This window comes from Neovison vison, chromosome 3 (genome assembly GCF_020171115.1).
Source record: "Neovison vison isolate M4711 chromosome 3, ASM_NN_V1, whole genome shotgun sequence".
NCBI lineage: Eukaryota > Metazoa > Chordata > Mammalia > Carnivora > Mustelidae > Neogale > Neogale vison.
The window spans coordinates 219,775,418-219,800,035 of NC_058093.1; the positions used below are offsets into that span (position 1 = coordinate 219,775,418).

The window sequence follows — 24,618 nt, forward strand, 5'->3', positions numbered from 1 at the left end:
ATTGTGCGGAGTCTCTGATCTCCCCACCTCTTTCTCAGGACCTTGAAGCAGCGAGTGTTCAGAACGCCCTCAGTTTCAGTAGTCACTGATTTAGCCCTGCCAACGTGGAGGAAGAAAGCAGGCATGGGAGACTCATGGCCCACTCCTGGGAGCAACAGAAATTGGGACCCTTTACGGAGCTGATTTAGTTCCGGCTTCCCATCCTTTTTCCTCCCCACCAGAATGTAACTGAAAAGCTAACCTGACTTAATGACACTGCAAAATTACCTGAACCATTCTGCCTTTTCGCTTTTTGCTTATTTCCAACCACCCGATAGGAGTTTTACTAATCTGTAAGCACAGAGGAAAACAGTAACAACTTGTTAAACAAATTATCACTTTGTAACTCTAGGGAATTTCACATTTTGTAATTTGCTTCAAAAAAGGCGAGCGCGAGGGGGTTGTCCCGGATTGCCCCATTCTAATGTCCTCGGGCCTAAACCGCTCCCCAGCTGCCAGGACAGGAGCCTCAAACCTCCCCGCGTGCCAGCGGGCTGAGTGCAAACCCCGGGACCCTCGTCTGAACACGTGAAACAAAAAAAGTATGCTCGTAGCAGACAACTGGGAAATGCACATTAAAGTACCTCGCATGCACTCCTACCACGCGGACCTGACGACGCCCGGGTTTGTGCAACCTGAAGAGCCAAGCCTAGATCTAAAACGCGCAATTTCACTTCCTAAAGGCTATTTCGCGGAATTTCTTGCCAGGCTTTTTTCTCATGCAAGCCCGACTGGCCCGCGCTCTCTGCCCCACGCGACTTTCCGCTCCGCTCGCGCCGCCGAGGTGGCGCAGGAGATAAAATGTGGTCGGGCAGAGGGGACACCCGTCCGTCAGTCTCGGGGAAGGGTCATCAGTCCGGAAATCTCCCCGTTTGGAATTAGACCCAGTCGTCCGGTGGAAATCCGTCAGCCTAGGGGGTAAAATCCGTCGGAGGAGGAAACCCCGCCGGATTCCGGGCCCTTCCTGAGGAGCCAGGCAGTCCCCAGGTCCTCCAGGGCCGCGAGCGCCGGTCCCCGCCGGTCCCCCGCCCCCCACGGCCCCTCCTCCGGGATTGCGGCCTCCACGCTGGACGCTCCGGCCTCGCCCCCTCGGGGCCCGCAGGACCAATGGGCGCCGAGAGCCGCCACGCGTCACGCGCCGCTGGCCAATCGCGGAGGGCCACGACCGTAGAAAGGCTGGGTGCTGCGAGGCTCGCGCGGCGGACGGCGGCGGCGCGCACTGGCGTAGACACTGTCGGGCCATGGTGGTGGTGGCACCCGCGCAGAGCCCGGCGGCCGGGGCCCCCAAAGTGCTGCTTCTGTCCGGCAAGCCCGCTGCCGCCGCCGCCGGAGCCCCGGCCGGCCGGGCTCTGCCACTCATGGTGCCGGGCCCGCGAGGGGCCAGCCCTGAGGCGGCAAGCGGGGGGCCGCCCCAGGCACGCAAGCGACAGCGCCTCACGCACCTGAGCCCCGAGGAGAAGGCGCTGCGGAGGTGGGCGAGGGTCGGGTCGCGAACCCTGAGGGCAAAGGGCTGGGAGCCGGATCCGAAGCCGGGCGCTGGCCGACTGCCGCGCTCGGGCGCCTTGGGCCTGGCAGGTGGGGTGCCAGCGTGGCGCGGGGCGGGGCGGGGCAGGAAGTCGGGAGTCCCGGGCTGCGCCGGCCTTTGTCCCCCACCCCCTTTTCTGACACATTAGGGATGCGTAGAGCTGGGGGTTCGCGCCCTGGGGTTCCAGCCCTCTTGCTATGTGACCACAGACCTGTCATTCAGTTTTTCTGAATTTGGGCGGTGGCTTGGACTCGATTGACCTACTTTTTTTTTGGAGGCGTGCGGGGTTGAAATGACAGTTGTGGAGAGAGAGGGCTGTGAGCTCTGTGAGGCTCGCTAGTCAAACTTAGTCTCCACGCTCGTAAGAGTGATTTACGTATTCATGAGGTCTTGGGAAAGATTGAGTGAGAAAGACGTAGCACCCAACCCAGTTCTCCGTAAATATTAGTTCTTTTGTGGTCATTGTGCCTTTTGTGATGTAAGTGCCTCCTTGAGCAGACGCGGGGCCCAGCCGTCCGGGGACTGCCCGGAATGCCAGCCAGGGCGAAAGGCATCGGCCTCTCCTCTGTTTGAGTTATACGGGGGAGTAAAAATGGGAGGAGGAAATCTCTTATGATGCAAGCTGAGTGGTGCTTGTGTCCTGCGTGCTTGCTGTGGCCGGGGTGCGACGGGGGTGTGCATGACGCAGTATGAGGGAGAATGAAGCAGTTCTTCAAGCCAGGTCCGCGAAACGCTGTTTTTTGTTTTGTTTTTATTGCGGGAAGGAGCCTGGAGTGTATTTTACTAAAGTTTACCTTATATGAATGGTAAATGAAAATGAAAGCACCAGCTGGCTGAGTTCTCAAAGAAAAAAAATTAGGTTTGAGATGACTTAGTGTGGTATGCCCCTTTTGTTCTCAGGAAACTGAAGAACAGAGTAGCAGCCCAGACTGCCAGAGACCGAAAGAAAGCTCGAATGAGTGAGCTGGAACAGCAAGTGGTAGATTTGGAGGAAGAGGTAAAAATACTTAGGGTCAAACTCTTTTATTGTATGTCCTTCCTCGGTGAATGTTCTGATGTTTGCTGCCCATCCCAAGTTGTTTCTGTCTCTTTAGAATACAGTTGAACGTTAATTAAAAGTTAAACTGAAAAAAAAAAAAAAGTTAAACTGAAAAAAAAAAAAGAATCTAACTTAGGATAGATAGATAGTTAAATGATTAAGTGGTCAAGCTTGATGAGAGCAGAAGTGGTTGACCCTCTGGCATTTGGTGCTAGATCTGTCTCAGAGTTGGTGAATTACAACATTATAACTTTTATCAAGTTAGTACTAAGAAATTCATAAGAGCAGATAGAAAATCATTGCTTAAACCTGAGACCCTTCCTGGCTTGGCCAAAAGTCCACTAACGGTTCCCTTCCCCTTCTAGGGCCAACTTATTACCTAATCTTATATTGTTGCCAGCTATACATCTTGAATATATAAGGATTTCACACACACACACACACACACACACTTTTTAACATATTTTGATTTTATGGTCCACCATTACCACTTCTGTTACAACCTGCTAGTTCAAAATAGGATTTTTTTTTATTAATTTTTTTTTTTTTGCCATCATATCAAAATTAAAGCCACAAGTCACCCTTTGCTGAGGTCTCAATGAGTAGTTGCAAGCATTGTTATTTGTGACCCCCCCCCACCCGGACATGGCACTTATTTTTTGTAACCATGACCTTCCTTCAAATACCTACTGTGAACCAACTGTATAAGCAGAGTTTTCCAAAAGGTCAAGGAGAAGGAAAGGAAACCAACCATAGTGAAACTTCATCAGGTGGATTCTTAAGTGAAAGAACTGGATGTTTTAATAGCTTCTTCTTGAACTTACTTCCAGAACCAAAAACTTTTGCTAGAAAATCAGCTTTTGCGAGAGAAAACTCATGGCCTTGTAGTTGAGAACCAGGAGTTAAGACAGCGCTTGGGGATGGATGCCCTGGTTACTGAAGAGGAGGTGGAGACCCAGACCAAGGTAATTCATCCCATTTATCTGATGTCTTACGTGAGAACTGGTTCTAAGTCACATGATCCCTTAATGACACTAATTTTTCAACTGTGAAGTGGATAGTACTAATTCCTAATAATTAAAGCAAGTTACACAGCTCTCTAAGAGCAAATACTAACAAATACCGATAGCCAATGAGATGTACCATGTCACTGGTAAGGAGAACCAGAAAAAGAGAGCCAGTCAAATCTAACTGAATGCTCCTAAAACTGTAGTAGTTCTTTGATGAATATGAATGAGTAGGGAAAGGATTTACTGTGGTAGTGACACCCCTCTGGTAGAAGGTGATTATAGGTTTTAATGCACAGACATGGTTTATTTATTGACAGCACCTAAGGGGTCTAAGATTGATAGTAGGGCAGTTGTACTCTGTGAAGGTAATGTTCAGAACAAACTTAAAAAATTACTGTCCAAAAGGAATTGGGGCCTAAATTCACTATGGAACTTTATTACTTAAGAAAATCAGTATGGGGGGGTGCCTGGGTGGCTCAGTGGGTTAAAGCCTCTGCCTTCAGCTCAGGTCATGGTCTCAGAGTCCTGGGATCGAGCCCGGCATCGGGCTCTCTGCTCAGCGGGGAGCCTGCTTCCCCCTCTCTCTCTGCCTGTCTCTCTGCCTACTTGTGACCTCTGTTTGTCAAATAAATAAATAAAATCTTTAAAAAAAGAAAATCAGTATGTGGCAGGGGCACCTAGGTGGCTCAGTGGGTTAAAGCCTCTGCCTTTGGCTCAGGTCATGATCCCAGTGTTCTAGGATTGAGCCCTGCATCGGGCTCTCTGCTCCGTGGGGAGCCTACTTCCTTCTCTCTGCCTACTTGTGATCTCTGTCTGTCAAATAAATAAATAAATAAATCTATCTTTTAAAAAAAAAAAAAACAAAATTAGTATGGGGGCACCTGGGAGGCTCGGTCAGTTAAGTGTCTGCCTTTGACTCAGGTCATGATCTTGGGCTCCTGGGATCAAGCCGTACATCGGGGTCTCTGCTCAGTGGGAAGCTTGTTTCTCTCTCCCTCTGCTGCTCCCCCTGCTTCTGCTCTCTCACTCTCTGTCAAATAAATAAATAAAATCTTAAGAAAAAAAAATTATTATGGAAGGGCGCCTGGCTGGTTCAATTGCTAGAGCATGAGACTTTCAATCTCAGGATTGTGAGTTCAAGTCCACTTTGGGTGCAGAGATTACTTAAGCTAAAATCTTTTGGGGGAGCGGAGTGCCTGGGTGGCTCAGTGGGTTAAGCCTCTACCTTTGGCTCAGGTCATGATCTCAGGGTCCTGGGATTGAGCCCCACATCGGGTTCTCTGCTCAGCAGAAAGCCTGCTTCCCCTTTTCCCTTTGCCTGCCTATCTCTGCCTGCCTCTCTGCCTATTTGTGATCTTTCTGTCAAATTAAACAAAAAAAAAAATCTTCAAAAAAAATTAAGATTTTATTTATTTGAGAGAGTGTGTACATGTGCACAAGCAGGGGGGATGGGCAGAGAGAGAGTAGATTCCCTGCTGTGGTACTTGATCCCAGCACCCTGAGATCATGACCTGAGTTGAAGACAGATGATTAACTGACTGAGCCACCCAGGTGCCCCTAAAAGTAACATATTTTTTTTTTTTAAGATTTTATTTATTTATTTGATAGAGACACAGAGAGGGAACACAACTAGGGGGAGTGGGTGAGGGAGAAGCTCCTGGGATCAAGCCTGGGGAGCAGGAAGCCAGATGCAGGGCTCTACCCCAGGACCCCAGGACCACGACCCAAGCCGAAGGCAGACACCAAACGACTGAGCCACCCAGGCGCCCCTAAAAGTAACATCTTAAAAAAAAAAAAAAAAAAACATTATTATAGAGTGTATCATTGAAGATATTTAGGAGTATCAGTCCTTCCTGAACCTTTGCTTGGGGCATAAAGATGTTTCGTTGCATAGAAAATGACAGAAATTAGTCTTCCATTCCTTCTCTCTTCTTGAGGACTCAATAAAATGGAAATAAATGAAGACAAGGGAAAGATTTCAGCTCTAAAGCATAGTTTTCTAGCTTTCTTGAAAGTTGAGACTCACAGGTGCCTAGTGAGCATTTCCTTGAGGACTGCAGTTTGAGCTGTTGCCATTGGTCTTCGCAGGGGAATGGAGCGAGGCCGGTGGCCGGGTCTGCTGAGTCCGCAGCACTCAGACTACGTGCACCTCTGCAGCAGGTGCAGGCCCAGTTGTCACCCCTCCAGAACATCTCCCCATGGATTCTGACAGCGTTGACTCTTCAGACTCTGAGGTAGGGGTTTTTTGGATTTTGTAAAGAGAATTATAACTAGTTAATTCATCTCTCTGATGTCTGACATTCCCAACCATTCAGAGGAGGGCAGTAGAAGTTAGTTTTGGTTGGGTTACAGGTGAACATCGACTACCTTCCTATCTCCTTGTGATTTGGACATAGAGTGAGGTATAGATGAACGGGTCTGTGGGACTCGGTGGTCATCCTATTATGATTAATTTACGATGTGGGACCTAGTAATAAGTATTCTAGGTAAATTCTCAGTATCTTCTGATGGTTGGATTCTATTTAACTTTTGCCTCTTGCAGTCTGATATCCTGTTGGGCATTCTGTTCAACTTGGATCCAGTCATGTTCTTCAGATGTCCTTCCCCAGAGTCTCCCAGCCTGGAGCAGCATCCAGAAGCCCATCCAGAAGGACCCAGTTCCTTACCAGCCTCCCCTTCTCCGTCACTGGGGACGTCATCAGCCAAGCTGGAAGCCATTAATGAACTGATTCGTTTTGATCACGTATACACCAAGCCCCTAGTCTTAGAGATACCCTCTGAGACAGAGAGCCAAGCTAATGTGGTAGTGAAAATTGAGGAAGCACCTTTCAGCCCCTCAGAGAAAGATCATCCTGAATTCACTGTCTCAGTGAAGGAAGAACTTGTAGAAGATGACTTCATTCCAGAGCTGGGCACCACAGATCTGCTTTCATCCAGCCACTGCCTGAAGCCATCTTCCTGTCTACTGGATGCTTATAGTGACTGTGGATATGAGGGCTCCCCTTCTCCCTTGAGCGACATGTCCTCTCTGCTTGGTGTAGACCATTCTTGGGAGGACACTTTTGCTAATGAACTCTTTCCTCAGCTGATTAGTGTCTAAGGAATGATCCAGTGCTGTTACCCTTTTCTTTTGACCATTATACTGCCTGGAAGATAGCAAAGAAGCCTGTACTTCATTTTAAAAAGTCAGAGTAGAGGGTGTACAGTGCTAGGGAATTCCCTTAAAGTATTTGTCTGTTAAACTGTATAGGTCACCCCAAGTATTGTCTTTGTCATCCAGCAGTCCAGGGTACTCAGATATATTACTACAATCCAGAATTACAGTTTTTGAGGTTGTACCCTTAAGGGCAGTAGTCTGCCCTAAAATTCTTACGTAAGGGTCATCAGACAAGCATCTTAGACATGAAATTTATGAGTGGCCCTTTAACATTTCTTTTACTCCTTCTTGGCATCCCAGGCTTGCCTCCAATTTTAAGTCCTTTAGTTTGCTTCTGCAAGCAGAGAACCTACCTGAGGGGGCTCCTTTCCCTCATGTACAGTTCACGTAAAGATTAAGAATCTTGTGTAAAACTATGGAAATTTACTATGTAAATGCTTGATGGAATCTTTCCCTGCTAGTTTAATTTTTGGAAGGTGCTTTCTCCATTTATTTAAAACTACCTGTGCAATTAAAAAGTGCAATGCAGTGTCTTTGTTCTTGGGTAAGTCTTACTGTTTTCTCTAGGTGTTTCACTGTTTGCCATGATAGTGATTTACCCAGCTTCAGTGAGCATGCCACTTTTTAAAGGTTTTTTTCCCCCTTAGTTATTGCCTGCTTCGGTTTCTGACTGCTGTAAGTGATAGAATCTACTCTTTGAGCAGTTACTGTATTTCTGAGTTTCTTTAACCTAACTGGCCAATATCACAGATTAGTAAGTGGCAGAGCTAGAATGCTTAACATGCTAAGAGAAGGACATGCCATTAAATACCAAGATTCTCTTGCCATTATTATAGGGATTAAGAACATTTTCTAGACTCAAACTCCCTGGGTTTAACTCCGCCACTGGTTAGCCAGGTAAACCTGGACATATAATATCACTACCTCACCTATGCAGTGGCATAACAGTCAACCTCTCTAAAGGTTGGTAGAGGATTCAAAGAGATGATGCATCATAAGTTCTTGGTATACATACACCAGGCACCATCCCAAGCACTCAAAAGTTAGCTCTTCCCTTAATCCACTTTGGAGAGAGTTTAAACTTAGAGAATTAGATATCCTCTAGAATTTGCTTCACAGAAGAATGAACCTGTTTAAGAAAAAAAACCTGACACATTACTATTATCTGAAAACTATAGAAATGATAACCTCATCATCATTCATGTGCAACTTTTCCTTGGGAATCTTCTTAAAAGACACTGAAGGACTTCCCTCATTTATAGAAAACATCTCACCTATACCAGGATCCTATGTCAACATTAAGACTACCACTACAGGGACGCCTGGGTGGCGCAGTTGGTTGGACGACTGCCTTCGGCTCAGGGCGTGATCCTGGAGTCCCGGGATCGAGTCCCACATCAGGCTCCCAGCTCCATGGGGAGTCTGCTTCGCTCTCTGACCTTCTCCTCGCTCATGCTCTCTCTCACACTCTCTCTCTCTCAAATAAATAAATAAAAAATCTTTTAAAAAAAAAAAAAAAAAAAAAAAAAAAAAAAGACTACCACTACAGCAGTCAGAGTGAATGAGTAGACTAAAGGTAGGATTCAAAAGATCCCAAGCAGCAAGACCAAGCACGCTCTACTTTCAGCCAAGTATAAGGGATCGTGGTGTGACTGGAAGCATGTCCACAAGACAGCCTAAAATCCCTGGTTACAAAAGCCAGAGCTCAATCCTAGTCTGTGGCAACACAAGCTTACCTAGGCTCAATTTTCCCTTTTTTGTTTTAAAATTTCTCTTAGTAATTTCTTCACCCAATGTGGGGCTCAGACTCACAACCTGAGATCAAGAGTTTCACATTCTTGTGAGTGAGCCAGCCAGGCACCCCTAGGCTGTTTCTTTATGGTAAATGTAGAGAACCTCCAGCAGTCCCCATGATTAAAAATCTGATTACCTGATTTTCTATAACTGAAAACTTAAGTGCTGGTAATCTATTTAAGGATTGTCTAAGCAAATGTAATTACAGATGCATTTTAGCTACTCTCCATAATAGAAGCATCTGGAGATTGAGGTTCAAATAATTTACATTCAATGACATCACATGAAAGCAGCAGCTGTACTAGCAGGAATAACACACAGGACATAAATAACCTGTGTCAGTCATTGGGGTTTTCATTTTCTGCACAGAGGGGTGAAAATGACTAAACACTGCCCAGTCTCGAGAAAACACCCAGTATGTAAGGACAGCTCCTTGAAACAAACTGGTCAGAAATAAAAATCAAGACATTTGTCTGCAAAACCAAAGTAAGATTTCTATTAAATGCAGAGGGTTGTCCATAAATGAAACAATCAGGTGGCAAATGTCTTCATACCATTTCCCTAAACCTTGTAACATCAATCTATGCGTGCCTCCTTCCTTTTCTACTAGGTATGCTATTGGAGCAAAGTAAAAACAACTGTAGGCAAAAGGTAACTTGGCCGACTCCAGGAATATTTCATGGCATCAGTTAAATTCTAATATCCTATGAAATTTTTACTTCATGACTTCTCAAATTCACTAAAGGACAGGAAAACTGGCTTGTTTACCCACTCAGCAGTTGTTGAAAGACAACACCCTTGTCTTGCTGGAGCTGTAGTCAAAATGCATGCCATTCGTCTCTAAAATGCCACTGACAGGGCGCCTGGGTGGCTCAGTTGATTAAGTCACTGCCGTCAGCTCAGGTCATGATCCTAATGCTGGGATCAAGTCCCATATCAGGCTTCCTCTACTCTGCAAGGAGCCTGCTTCTCCCTCTCCCTGCCACTCTCCTTGCTTGTGCTCTGTCAAATAAAATCTTTAAAGATAAAATAAAATGCCACTGACAGAGTATTTGCACCAAATGGATATATACAAAAGTGTATTTTTTCAAGGGGTTTAATGTTACATTGACTGAAGCACACTTTATTGTGGATTATGTTGATGAACTCTAAATGACATTTTAGATATTCTATGAAAACACTGTAAAACCACTGGTCAAGTGGGAAGAACACTGAAGCTGGTTAAGTTCAATTATAATCAAAATTATCACTATCTACTTAGCTTTAGTTTCCAAATATGTAAAATAAATTAGATAGCTCTTAGCTGTGATTTCCGAATTTTGGTGAAAAACAATATCCTGAGTTTTCTGTAATTACAACCCAAACTTAACTCTGCCTCACCACACCATCAGGGACCCACATCATCAAGCCAAAGTTGTAAATATGCAGGCAATACTGCCACCCAGTGACCTGTCAACTCTTAAAGAAATGACCACATAACTGAACATTATGGAATTTCCCTATTCCATTTTCAATGGTCCTAAACCTGTAAAAAAACAATAACAACAAAAAACTGTGAACTCTACCATTTCCAGCTGTATATTTAAACATTTTTGAAGACTGTCACTACTGTCGTCCGAACAGTGGCAGTCAATTACCACTGCCAATCAATGCTGTTGACAGCAGTGAATTGGTAAGTAGAGTGGTAAGCATTCTGTAAGCATTTAGAACAGCAAAACAGTCTGCCTATTTTGGAAATACTGAATTCACTTATCAGCTTAACTTTAACCCAACGTAATCATCCTCTCAAATTTAAGACCCTCACTGATAAAATGCTTTTTCTTTATTTTTTATTTGAGAGATGGGAGTGAGAGGGGCACAGGGAGAAGCAGACTCCCCTGGACTCGAGGATCACGACCTGAGCCAAAGGCAGATGCTCATTCGACTGAGCCACCCAGGCACCCATGAATTCTGCTTTAAATACAATTTAAAAGCAAGCAGAGGTAGCTGATTTTGTTTACTTATGGCAGGAATACAAATACCTCATGAAGTCAAAGCACTTAAGAAGTTTTATTGAAAACAATAAAATACAGAAACACCAGATTCTCATTTGAAAGTAAAATTGACAGCATCTTCCAGAACGTTCCTAGTACAGTACCATTCTGGTCACTATTAATGAAAAACCAAATTTTCAAATCCAAAATAATTAACGAACCTGCTTATAATAAGCATCGTTCTCATGGTTCTAGCCCCTACCCTATTTTCCTAAAATTTTACATTTGCACCTTTTCAAAAATGAGTGTTTTGTTTTTGTTTCTCCTTTTTTAAATGACTGATTAAATTTGTGAGAACTGAACTTTATATTAAAAAAAAATATACACACACACACACCCTACTCAAACTCAGAGAAAATATACATTTGTTCATTAAAGCTCACCTGCTTTAGATAATTTTTCTCTTCACACATTAGCATAGTAAGCCAATGTTTGATCCATGCTTCAAAAGTTGTACAAAATAAAAAGACCTGTTGATTCCCTAAGGAAACCTTAAGGCAAAAGCAAAAGCCTTACACTACAGAAGAAAAACAAAGCAGAGGCATGGAGACTGTGGAGACGGCTCAGATGAATAAGCACCACAAGGATGAAGAAAATTTCTGTACAAACATATGCAAAAGGATAAAGTTTAAAAAGGAGCATTAAACATCCATTTTCCTGCAGAAATAATCACGTGAGAATAATCTGACTCCTGAAACAAGTTGTTTGGATTTTAATTAACAGACTCTTCATTCTCTCCTGTATTTTACCAGTGGTATCAGAGCCCTGTTTTGGAGCTCTTCTTCCTTTTCCTCATACAGACCTTGGATCAGAGGCCTGGCCCACAATTCCTACCAAAGACTATCTTAGTGTGTTTTGGGTCCTTCTTTGGAAAGTTGTCAACTCCCCTTCTGCCCTAACACTGGGACTAACTCCAAATCCTGGGCATTCACTTCATGTTTTTGAGTCATACCAGAAGAAACTTTTAGGACGGCGATTTCTTTAAGGCTACAAACTTTTTAAGTTGGTCCCATTAAACAATGACCTAAAGGCAGGAGTTTTTCAAACGGCATGAATCAAACACTTGCACATCTCAACAGAATACAGTTTACATTCATCTCTAAATCTGAGATTAATAAACTATTAGCTGGTTTCCAACTGGTTTTAATACTGGTTTGAAGTTTGAATAATTTTATTGTGTAGACATTAAATATTGTTTAAATATTAAACATTAAATCTTTTCCTGACTGTCCAGACAGAAACAGAGAAAGCAGGAACAGGCAAGGGAAGAAACAGTCCAATTAACAGACTTGTTACTTCTACGCCATCTGTAACAAGGGGAGGGATTTCAGCATGGGTTTCGAAAACGTCTGGGAGCTTGTTTCTAAAAAGTCACCTCTACTTGGCATAAGCCATTTTTTTTCCCTACACAAGGTATCTGAGTCCTACAAAGGGGGAAAAAAACCCAGAAAACAAAACAAAAAGAACTGGGGTGGTCTCCTGTTGTGTGATGTAAGGGCAAGTATTACACTATTACACTCATTTAATAAGTTATAGTGGATATTTCCGTAGCACTAAAGGAAGTGTTATTTTACTTGGCACTACTGAGTCTTTGCCACACAGAAGAGCCCTTCCTGAGAAATAAAGAACTTCAATCATGGTTATCCCCAAAGGGCACCTTGAGCCTGGTTTAGTTCCTCAAGATGAAGATGTCCCGCACTAGCAGGAAGCCATTCTCTAGGTTTACTGCACAACAGCTGAAGTACCAGGCAAAGTGGCTGGTTCAGTAACTCTCAATGTCACTTACCATTTCAGTTAATTTTTGTCATTGTTTTCTACATTAACACTAAAAATACTCAACTTGCTAATATAGGTACAATCTTTTTAAAAATACCTATCAATGCTGGGCTTCACTGACATGGCAGTTCCTTGGGATTACTTAAGGGAGGCTTCTCCCATAGCTAATTTGAACATAGGGTTACCTCGCGATCACTTTTTAACGATCACTCAAAGTTAATTAAGTTGTAAACATTCCTGAATAACCAGGCTTATCAATTACGCAAGGGAAACCAAGGAGCAACTGTAGCACAAGGCAAAAAAGCCTTGAAGGAAAAACCTTTTTTGTATTTTCATTGCCATTTTCAGAGGCTACTAAGTGAGCCACAATGCTACCAGCTATTTAATCAACGTAGCTACACAGAATTGACAATATACAAGTTTCAGAGCCTCTGTTAAATCTCTTGGCAATAGGCTAAGCTACCTTCCTCCCTCCTCTTCCCAATTTTACAGAGTCACCACTATAAACAAGCTCTGATCTATACACGCAGTTGTGAGTCGGCTGTACAGTCATACTAGGAGCATCCTTCTTTCTTAATGCATTGTTTCAAATTCAAGTGTCTGAATATTTGCCAACTATCTGAATGGTTTAGACAATGTGACTGATGATTTAAGTCACCCTCAGACACACAGATTTTATACTTGCCTTCGCAGGCTGCAACTTCCATTCCCTTAATAAGCCCTGTGGAAAACTCTTTTCCCTTGAGACAAGCTTCCGTAGCAAAAAGTTGGATTCACGAAATGACTACCCAAAATGAGAGTCCCACCCCAAATCACAGGTGGAGATATTATTACACCCGTTTCATAAAACTTTCAAGTCCCTATACTATACAAATACAAGTAGGCTCACGACTAAATACATGAGCCTTCTAAAATTTGACAACTTTAGCATAGAAACTGGTTTCTAGAGTTCCATCTCTTCTTCTGTGCAAGCAGCTGTCTCCAAACTATTGTAAACAGGCAGCCCTGTTTGCCGAGGTTCCAAGAACAGTTCAGTTCTCCCGGGGAAGGCAGGGCCAGCAGCTGCATGCTTAGTCTGGCTCTCTCCTGTATAGTTCTTAGCATTAGATGTCGGCTTTGGCTTATCAGAAAGGAGTTCAGGGAGAGGTTTCCACAGCACAAGCTCCATGGAAGGACGGCTCCTAAGACATAAAATACAGTTTCTTATAAAAAAATTTTAGGATATGGAAATAAAAGATACATGTTGAAAAGTTAATGTTTGCTACCAAATATCTAGAGTTAAGAACTGACAGAATTAAAATAGGAGATTTTATGATGATCTAAAAAGATCTTTAGAAAGGTCATGCAAACACATACAATTTTATAGTTCTGCTTATATTTTTAGAGATTTATTTAGAGAAGACACGCATGCATACAAATAAGTGAGGGGAGGAGCAGAGAGAGGGAAACAGAGAGAATCCCAAGCGGACTCCCCACTGATCATGAAACAGGCCAAGGGGCTCGATGCCAGGACCCTGAATCATGACCTAAAGTGAAACCAAGAGTCGGATGCTTAACAGACTAAGCTATTCAGATGCCTCTGTTCTGCACGTTTTTAACCAAACCTACTAGTTGTACTGATGCTGTGATTAAAAGTAATATAGGAGTGCCTGGCTGGCTCAGTCAGTAGAGCATGCAACTCTTGATCTTGGGGTTTTAAGTTCTAGCCCCATGTTGGGTCTAGAGATTACTCAAGATCTTTAAAATAAAAGCAATATAAACATCCAGTGTAAAAAAATAGAGGCCCTTGATTTAATGTAAAACTCCTTAAACTGTGGTTAGTATTAGTAGGTATGGGCTACTACCTTGTACTAAACCTTTATAAATGAGGGCGCCTGGGTGGCTCAATGGGTTAAGCCACTGCCTTCGGCTCAGGTCATGATCTCAGGGTCCTGGGATCGAGTCCCGCATCGGGCTCTCTGCTCAGCAGGGAGCCTGCTTCCTCCTCTCTCTCTCTGCCTGCCTCTCTGCCTACTTGTAATCTCTCTCTGTCAAATAAATAAATAAAATCTTTAAAAAAATAAATAAATAGGGGCGCCTGGGTGGCTCAGTGGGTTAAAGCCTCTGCCTTCGGCTCAGGTCATGATCCCAGGGTTCTGGGATCGAGCCCCGCGTCGGGCTCTCTGCTCCGCAGGGAACCTGCTTTCTCCCCCCTCTCTCTCTCTGCCTGCCTCTCTGCCTACTTGTAATCTCTCTCAGTCAAATAAATAAATAAAATCTTTAAAAAAATAAATAAATAGGGGCGCCTGGGTGGCTCAGTGGGTTAAAGCCTCTGCCTTCGGCTCAGGTCATGATCCCAGGGTTCTGGGATCGAGCCCCGCGTCGGGCTCTCTGCTCCGCAGGGAACCTGCTTTCTCCCCCCTCTCTCTCTCTGCCTGCCTCTCTGCCTACTTGTGATTTCTCTCTGTCAAATAAATAAAATCTTTAAAATAAATAAATAAATAAACCTTTATAAATGAAAATTAAATACTGACCAAACACATTAAAAGTATCTCTGTTATGCCTTCTGCTTAGTACAGCTACAAAGCAGAATGCTTTTTGCAGTAAGTACAAACGATTATGGCCCCAATGCCTACCTGCCCCCATGGTTTGATAGTTTCTGGGACCCAAAGGCAAGTAAGACAAACCACAATGAATAGTACCCCGAAATGCTAGCTTCTGGAAAACTACCAAGAGCAAAAAGTGCTCTTTTTTAGGCTGTAGGACAGCATGGCCTGCTTACTCTTGGTTAAATTAACTACCCACCCTCAGGGTTAGGTAGTTAATTATATACCCAAGTTAGGGAGCTAATGCAAAACTTCTGTGATCTAACATCAGCTGATGGGCACCCGGGTGGCTCAGTAGGTTAAGCCGCTGCCTTCGGCTTGGGTCAAGATCTCAGGGTCCTGGGATTGAGCCCTGCATCGGGCTCTCTGCTCGGCGGGGAGCCTGCTTCCTCCTCTCTCTGCCTGCCTGTTGTCTCTGTCAAATAAATAAATAAAATCTTAAAAAAATAAATAAATAAAAATAAAATAAAATAACATCAGCTGAACCCATTGTGGCCACAGGCAATACTTATCTACCTGGCATCACTCAGACTGCTGTTCTCAAGAGATTTTTTTCAGATACCTGACACCTACCCTCATACAGAGTTATCAAATCTACCTGCAGTTTTTTCTAGGCAATAAATAGCAATTTAAACCGGACTATTATTTTACACATGCTTCAGATCATGTAAGCTCAAGTACTATAAGAATTACAGAGCTATCATTAGTTCTGGTGTTAACAGCCCCAGGCTGCTTCATTTTTAAGGCTGTGATGTTTGCATTCTAGTCTCCTCTCCTGTATAGTAGTGACAGTATAGTCACTATACTGTCATTAGTAGGTATGGGCTACTACCTATAGTCACTACTATACTGTCACTACTCCCTAGGAGTTTTTTCCTCACTTCCTGTTCCAGTGTTTCTACTCTAATGGAAACCAGGTAACTGAGCTCATTAAACTTTGTGGTAATTCTATTGACTACTGGGAGATTTCTTTTGGTATGTTTTCTAAGTCTCAGTGGTCTTCCTGGATAACTGAGAGCCTGGTAAACAAGAACTTTTGAAATGTGGTTCCTATATCCTACGACACGAATTTAGGAGAATGGGCTCTCTTGCCAATCCTCCCAACCCCAAACATTAGACAGTGTATTTCAGGACTTCAAAAGAATTGGGGGTTAAGAAGGTAAGGCAGCCACTCAATGCTGAGTCTGCTTGTCCATCTCCCTCTGTTCCTCTCCCTGTGCTGTCTCTAAAAAATAAGTTTTTAAAAATAAATAAATGGAAACCAGGAACCAACACTTACATGGACTCAATCATTTTCTTTGTAAAGACTTCATCAAACTCCCTCTTCAAACCTGTTTTCATGGTGTCAGAAAGAACAAGACTGGGGAGATGGTTAATATTTCTGTCAGCTTCCACTTCTTCATCCTCATCAATTATCCTAAATAAAGACAGCAGAAGCAGAGAAAGAAAAATTCAGTCGAGTTATTATATATTCTAGCAATTAGACAAAATTTAATAAAAATAAGAGCAACAGGTGCTATAGGAAAAGATCAAGTAAAATATGAGGCTCTGAGTGAAAAAAGTACATACAGTAGAGTTACTCAATGTTTCACTTAAAAATTTTTACATCAGATGCAATCACATTTAAAGAATGTGTCCCTGGAAACTACCATAAACCAAAAAATTAATATTCCCAGATAGTGCAGTTCTATGAGAAGAGTTTGACATTAAATGTGTTGACTTTGAATTCTCAAATTTTCATAGTCTGAGAGGTTGAAGATTACTGTTCTCACCAAGTGATAACATTAGATGATGAATTAGACTAGCTTAAGAGTAGAGATATCACATGGGAACTGCAATAAGCCAATGATACAAGCTACCCGTTTACCTGTCCTCGATTTCTTGAAGCCTCCTTCGTGCAACTTCACACTGTGGTTCTCCTGTTGTCTGATCCATCTCTTCACATATAACATCTAACATGCCAGGTGCAGAGAGGCCACTAGTGCACGGATTTACTCCATGACTCTCTATATCCTGATGTGCACAAAGAATCCAGTCATTAGGACCAGCACAGAGCCCTGCTTCAGTTAGCCTTTTCTTTCTTACTGGACAACTGGAAAAAAAAAAAAAAAAAACCTCAATGAAAATTCAGTCATATAAATGTTTATCATTCCTTTCTCTAACCAAACTCTTATGTAAAAAAAACTCTGATTTTTGACAGTGTGTGATTATAAGACAGAAAATCATGCATTTCCTTTTGTCATTCTGACAGCTTCCTTAAGATGTTTTCTTCTACTGCTCTCTACCAAATTAGGCTACCCCTGCAAGATTGTGCTTTTTCAGATTAGTGTTCAATGTGGGAATTTAGAGTCATTCCTACTTATTTGGCTCTGGATAGGTCAAGTGGAAAGTAAAGAAACCAAACCACAAGCAGCAATTCAGAACCAGCCATATTTTGTCCTGATTCTGCTTGCTCCCTATGGGGATCACTCTTGGTCCTCTCAGAAATGTCCAAAGACTGTCATTTGGCTCTGAGCCCTTTACTAATAAGGGTGTTAAGTTTTTCTCCCACTTAAACCATTTTCACTTCCTAGAAAAATCTGTATTACAGAAAGCCCTCAGAGTTCATCAATTTCTTTGTTTTGCAGATTTGGAAACTAAGGCCTAGAAAAGTTAAAGCGGCCCCTCCTAAATGTCACATAAGGCAGAGCTGCACGTCCGGCACCAGAAGGCAGAGATCCAAAGTCCTAGCTCTATGTCATTTTCACTGAAACTTATGGCCTCCTTAGGGAAGTTCAAGCTCTTACCATGAAGTAGTATTTGCATATGCTGCAATGTGCCCAGGATGGCTGAAAACTGTCTGAAGAAGTTAGACAGACAACTGGTCCTACTCTACTTAAGTGCTCTGATGAGGCGGACTTTACTGCTTGGGCATCAGCAAGTGTGGCCTCAAAACACAGCACAGCTCTGCAACTTAAAAGAATTCATTAATGGCTACCACAGCTTATGAGAAGGAAGTGGCATGTATTCTACAAAAAGAAATTTCTATTCATGCTAAGACTACAAAAGTCAACATTAGGGGCACCTGGGTGGCTCAGCTGGTTAAGTGACTGCCTTCCACCCAGGTCATAATCCCGCATCAGGCATCCTTGCTCAGCAGCAGTCTACTTTTCTCCCTCTGACCCACCCCCTTCTCATGCTCTCTCCCGCGCACGCGCGCTCTCTCTCTCTAATAAATAAATAAATAAAATCTTTAAAAAATAATTAACATGAAAGTCTCTGGCAATATAAAATCTGACAAATAATGATGCTCTCTTGAACCTAGGCTTTTACTGGAATTGACAAATCATTTTTAAAAATGTTTAGTTTTTTGAGGTCTTTTTTGAGTATAGGTTTTTGTGGGTTTTTTTTAAAGATTTTATGTATTTGAGAGAGACAGAAAGAGAGAGAGAGAGCACACACACACAAGGGAGAGGGAGAAGCAGATTCCCCGCTGAGCAGGGAGTCTGATACGGGGCTTGATCCCAGGACCCTAGTGGGATTATGACCTGAGCCAAAGGCAGATACTTGACTGACTAAACCACCCAGGCGCCCCTTTTCTGAGTATAGTTGACATGCAAAGTTACATTAGTCTTAGGTATACAACAGAGTCTACAATGCTGTATCTTTTTTTTTTTTTAAGATTTTATTTATTAATTTGACAGAGAGAGATCACAAGTAGGCAGAAAGGCAGGCAGAGAGAAAGGAGGAAGCAGGCTCCCTGCTGAGCAGAGAGCCCGATGCGGGACTCGATCCCAGGACCCTGAGATCATGACCCGAGCCAAAGGCAGCAGCTTAACCCACTGAGCCACCCAGATGCCCTACAATGCTGTATCTTATGCTATACAATTGTAGCTATCATCTAAATATATAGAACCCCTCACAAATCTGCATATCACCCTTGCACAGGGCCCATGCTAATCTTCTCTGTATAGGTCCCATTTTAGTCTACATGGTACCAGAGTAAGCACAAGAATAGTTTATGATTGGTTTTAATTGATAAGAAAATACTAAGACTGTCTAACTGTACATCACATGTCTCTGTAATATTTGGATATTTTATGGTGTAGTGTTTTGAAATCAGGAGAAAACTATACACATAAAACCAGCTAAGAAAAAGCAGAATAAATCTAGAAGGAACAGGTAATTTCCTAGCACATCCAACAATGCAACAATGAAATGCAACAGACTGTAAGAGCTGGGTTCTGATCCCTGACTTCTGACATGATTTGGACTATATTATTTCACACTTGTAGGTCCATTTTGCAAATAATCAGAGATCAATGATAATTAAGTTTCAAAGAAAATGTGATATAAAAGACTTCAAAGTATAGGTAAGAGTTATGAAAGTGGCAGGTGGGCAGCACACTTATGGGCATTAGATATTCAAATGTCAAGTTCCTCATTCTCAGGGCCTCTGTCTCTCCATCTGTAAATTAAAGGAAGCTAACCGTTATGTATTGTTATTTATTTTTTTAAAAGCAAGCTCTACACCCATTGTGGGGCCTGAATTCACAATCATCCCCACCCTAGATCAAGGATCCCATGCTCTACAGATTGAGCCAGCTAGGGACCCCAAAGCCAACAGATTTTACACTTCAAACTTTTCACACTGGAACTCTTTACTCAATTCTCTCTCTCTCTCTCTTTTATTTATTTGATGAGAGAGATCACAAGTAGGGAGAGAGAGAGGAGGAAGCAGGCTCCCCGCCGAGCCGAGAGCCCAATGCAGGACTCGATCCCAAGACTCTGAGATCGTGACCTGAGCTGAAGGCAGAGGCTTAACCCACTGAGCCACCCGGTGCCTCTTTTTTAAAAAATTTATTTATTTTGGAAAGAAAGCAAGCAAGCAGGGGGAGGGGGAGTGAAGCTGACTCCTGCTGTGTGTGGAGCCTGACACTGGACTCCTCTCAAGATCTTGAGATAACAGCCTGAGCCAAAACCAGGAGTCACAAACTCAACAGACTGAGCCACCCAGGCATCCCTATTCAATTATTTCTTCAAGCGTAGTCCAAAAGACAAAAGCAAAGAGAGCCCTTCTGCAGCAATTCCAAGGCAATAAAGAATATAAATGCTGTCTGGTCTGGTGGTTTTTAAACTAAGGCAACTTCCAAATCTATTTAGCCTATGCATCAGCAAGGTTAGAAAATCCAGTTTCTGCTGGCCAAAAAACAAACAAGCAAAACATATACAAAGTTAAAAGACAAATGACAAATTTGGGGAAACATAACATACACAATAAACTACTGATTTCTTTAGTAAAGATTTCTTATAGATGAACATGAAAAAGATCATTAAGTCAAAACAAAATCAATAAGCCAACAGAAAATGTCAGAAACTGGAACAAGACATACAAACACAAATGGATTAAATGGAAAGATGTTCAACTTAACTTCAATTTACAAAATATAAATTAAAACAGTGGTCCTAAAAAAAAAACAACGATCTAATTTTAACTTTAAGATCCTATACTCATGGGACGCCTGGGTGGCTCAGTTGGTTGGACGACTGCCTTCGGCTCAGGGTGTGATCCTGGAGTCCCGGGATCGAGTCCCGCATCGGGCTCCCAGCTCCATGGGGAGTCTGCTTCGCTCTCTGACCTTCTCCTCGCTCGTGCTCTCTCTCACTGTCTCTCTCTCTCTCAAATAAATAAATAAAATCTTAAAAAAAAAAAAATCCTATACTCATACAATTCAATGATTAGAAAACATCCATCCAGGGACGCCTGGGTGGCGCAGTTGGTTGGACGACTGCCTTCGGCTCAGGGCGTGATCCTGGAGTCCCGGGATCGAGTCCCACATCAGGCTCCCAGCTCCATGGGGAGTCTGCTTCGCTCTCTGACCTTCTCCTCGCTCATGCTCTCTCTCACACTCTCTCTCTCAAATAAATAAATAAAAAAATCTTTAAAAAAAAAAAAAAAAAGAAAACATCCATCCAGGGACGCCTGGGTGGCTCAGTTGGTTAAGCAGCTGCCTTCGGCTCAGGTCATGATCCCAGCATCCTGGGATCGAGTCCCACATCGGGCTCCTTGCTCGGCAGGGAGCCTGCTTCTCCCTCTGCCTCTGCCTGCCTCTCTGTCTGCCTGTGCTCGCTCTCTCCCCCTCTCTCTCTGACAAATAAATAAAATCTTAAAAAAAAAAAAAGAAAACATCCATTCATTAAAATAACATTCAAGGGGTGCCTGGGTAGCTCAGTCTGTTAAGCAGCTACCTTTGGGTCAGGTTATGATCCCAGGGTCCTGAGATCGAGCCCCAAGTCTGGCTGGCTCCCTGCTCAGCGGAGAGCTTGCTTCTCCCTCTCCCTTTTGCTCTGCTTACTTGTGCTCTGTCAAATAGTTATATAAAATCTTAAAAAAAAAAAAAAAATTCAAGATGTAGATTGTTGTCAAGACTCTAAAATGGCACTCTATTTCCTCCTCCCTACAGGTAAACACTTTGTTATAGTACTGTATATACTCTTGGTATGTTTCTTTTTACCCATATTATGTCTGAGACATATCCCTTGAAGGCGTCATATATTCTTTACCCCCCCTTTTTTGGCCAAATAGAACTCCACTATATGAATTTATAATTTACTTTATCCATTTTACTATAGAGGGACATACAGGCTGTTTCCAATTTTGAGCTATTATGAACAAGGATGGTATCAACTTTCTTGTGTCTCCTGCTGAGAGCATGAACACACTCAAGAGGGGAACTGTTGGGTAACAGGGTATGCATGTCTTTAACTTACTAGATAATGCCAAACTATTTCCCAAAGTGCTTGTACCGATTTACATTCTCATCCATAGTATTGCAGAATTACTGGTGCTCCAGTACCTGGTGGTAAAGTAACAGATCTCATTTTGAGGCTTTACTAGGCATTTATTTCCCTGATAAGGTTGAATGAACACCTTTCATTTGTTAGTCATTTGGATATCCACTTTGAGCGATTCCTTTGCTCATTTGTCTATTAGACTGTCTATGAGATGTAATTTTTTTTAACCTATGAGTGAAGTGAAAACGTTTGAAAATACAGTTCTGGTGAAGATGGAGAAACACGCATTTCCACTGCTAAAAGGAATATAAATTGGCAACAACTCTTGTTCACGCAAGGAGGGTAGGGAGAGGGTGCTTGGGTTATGGACATTGGAGAGGGTATGTGCTATGGTGAGTACTGTGAAGTATGTAAACCTGGCAATTCACAGACCTGTACCCCTGGGGCTAATGATACATTACATGTTAGTAAGAAAATAAATAAATAAAAATAAATAAATAAAATGCATGCAATTCACCATCAAAGAATCCATTACCCTACTTGCAAATATATACAAGGAACTTTAAAAAGGACCGGCATGGTAGATTTAATCTACAGTAAAAGCAAAAATTTAGAGGTAACTTAAAAATCTATTAACAGGAGACTGGTTGGTTAATGATCTCTATATATCTGGACCTTACAATAGTATTCTATTCAATGTTGCAGAAGAAATTAGGTAGAACCCTATGTGCCTATATGCAAGGAACTATAGGAGAGTAAAAAGATCAACGTGTAGCCAATGTCAAGAGTTACCTTCTTACAAATACATAAAACCACAGGTATATACAGTTATAAAGTTTTCAGATTATCTTCCAAAGGAGAAACAGGAAACAGATAACAGGGAGAAAAGCGAAGTGTGCATTCTAAGACTTTACAATGTGTATCCTTCGCACACGTGAAATCCTTTTACTCTCCGCATGTAATAATACTCACATGGATGAAAATTCAAACGTTACTAAGGATTACAGGGAGAAAAGTTTCTCTCTGACATGCCAGCTATCCAGTTACTTTCCCTAAAAGGAAACCACTGTTACCAGTTCCTCCAGCCTCCCTGCAGAGATACTCGCCGCCCCGCCAAGATACTTAATGTTTCACCTTTTCACTCAAAATAAGTAGTTGAGAATATAAAACAAGTTAAACTAAGTGACCATAAAGTGAATAAATGGCACCTGAAACTTACTCATCATCTTCCTCCTCTCGCTTGTGTTTCTTTTTACAGCGAACTGAAACACTGTTGAAACAAACAAAAATCAGTCGAGAAATTCACGGAGTCTGTGTTTTCGGCATCACTCTCCCGTTCCTCAATAATCTCGCCCGTCCCAGAGTAGCGAGCGGCTGGCCCTTTGCTTGCTGCCCGGGATTGGATATACAGATCACAAGGTCGCTCAGGTTGGGTGACCCACATAACTAGAAGTTGAAATCTCAACTTCTTACTTTGTCAAGGGAGTGGGAAATAAATTTGGGGGTACGGACGTAGGGAAAAGGTATCTGGGGCAGGCACTGGGCTAAACGCTTTACTTCCACGATCTCACTAGCAGGACCCACCTCTGTCCCACTCAGAGGATGAGAAACCGAGTGTCCGAGAGACACGGAAAGTTAGCGCCGGCGGCCGCGCCGAGGGCACCGCCAGGCTCCGGTTGGCCCAGGTTCCAATCCCGGCCCGACTTGGGCGAGCTCGGCAAAGTCTCCTCGACTCTCGAAGGGCGCAGGCCGGTCGAGGTCCGACCCGGACTCCCGGGCTGAGCGGCCCCGGGCGACTTACAGTTAACGTCCCCAGGATCAGTTTCTCGTCTGCTATCTGGGGGCTCAGGAGCCCCCTACGGAGAGTCATGAGGAAGATTAACGAGCCCGAGCTGCGCGCCCGCACGCCCGGCACCCGCGGGGCTCCTTACCGTCCGCGCGCCGCGCTCCCGCCGGGGCTGCTCGGGGCGGCGCGGAGTCCCGGCCGCGGAGCCAGCTCGGCGCCTTCTGCTCCCGGCTGGAAGGCCCGGCCGGGGAAGGCCGGCGGCGGCTGCAGAAAGTCGGGGCCGCCACTCAGTGGGAGGCCGCTGAAGGGCCGGCCGAGCGCGGCCATGTCCGGGGAGACGAGGAGGCTGCGCCCGCGGCCCCGGCCGCCCGCGTCCCCAGGCCCGGCAGCTGCGGCCACAGCGACTACTGAGAGGCGCCCGCCTCTGAGCCCGCTCTCGACCCTACGTCACGCCTTCTAGAACCCTCCACCCCGGGCCGCCCAGGGGCACGCCGGGATTTGTTGTGTGTGGAGAGCGGCTACCGTGGGTTGCCGGGAGTTGCAGTTCCAGCGGACTACAGCTAACATGGCTGCCTCGGCTTAGCCGGCTGGAGCTGGAAGACCGCTCTGGTGAGCCTTGAATGTGAAGTAAGTTGGTTCCAACCCTCACAACTCGGTACCTCAGTTTTCTCAACAGTAAAACCTGATAATAATAATACCTATCTTCTTAGGGTTGATGGGAGAAGTAAATGGATTTAAGACATGTGGATCCTGGGCACCGGGGTGGCTCAGTGGGTTGGGCGACTGCCTTTAGTCCGGATCATGATCCCAGGGTCCTGGGATGGAGTCTCGCATCTGGCTCTGTGCTAGGCAGGGAGTCTGCTTCTCCCTCTCCCTCTGCCTGCTGCTCCCTTTGCTTGTGAGCTCTCTCTCTCTTTCTGTCAAATAAATGAATTTTAAAAATATATATTTTAAAACATGTGGATCCTGAGGTGTCTGGGGGGCTCAGTAGAGCATGGAACTCTTGATATGGGGGGGGTTGTGAGTTTATGCTCCCTGTTGGGCATAGATCCTACTTTAGAAAACAATCAAAAACTAGGTCTCTTAGAATAGTGCTCAGC

General features: G+C 43.7%; 2 protein-coding genes and 1 non-coding gene across 4 annotated transcripts; 1 reads left to right on the forward strand and 2 right to left on the reverse strand.

Annotated features, from left to right (window-relative positions):
- The first annotated feature begins 1,269 nt into the window (after positions 1–1,269).
- Positions 1,270–7,303, forward strand: XBP1 (X-box binding protein 1). Its single transcript, XM_044243999.1, is given in 6 exon segments — positions 1,270–1,510; positions 2,465–2,561; positions 3,434–3,568; positions 5,702–5,737; positions 5,740–5,847; positions 6,156–7,303. Coding segments are annotated over 6 exon segments (1,164 nt in total). The 5' UTR covers positions 1,270–1,280; the 3' UTR covers positions 6,714–7,303.
- Positions 7,304–10,594: 3,291 nt separating this feature from the next.
- Positions 10,595–23,897, reverse strand: CCDC117 (coiled-coil domain containing 117). 2 transcript variants are annotated; one of them, XM_044244000.1, is made up of 5 exons: positions 23,664–23,897; positions 22,952–23,002; positions 16,826–17,050; positions 16,238–16,375; positions 10,595–13,554 (listed from the first exon to the last, which is right to left on the reverse strand). In XM_044244000.1, exons 1-5 carry the CDS (start codon positions 23,843–23,845, stop codon positions 13,317–13,319), a joined length of 834 nt encoding a protein of 277 aa, XP_044099935.1. In that variant the 5' UTR covers positions 23,846–23,897; the 3' UTR covers positions 10,595–13,316. The 2 variants fall into 2 exon arrangements, with proteins under 2 accessions (XP_044099935.1, XP_044099936.1); XM_044244001.1 differs by lacking the exons at positions 22,952–23,002; positions 23,664–23,897 and adding an exon at positions 21,753–21,867.
- LOC122903816 lies at positions 18,841–18,947 on the reverse strand. Its single transcript, XR_006384038.1, has one exon. It is a non-coding gene; the product is annotated as a U6 spliceosomal RNA (small nuclear RNA).
- Positions 23,898–24,618: the final 721 nt, after the last annotated feature.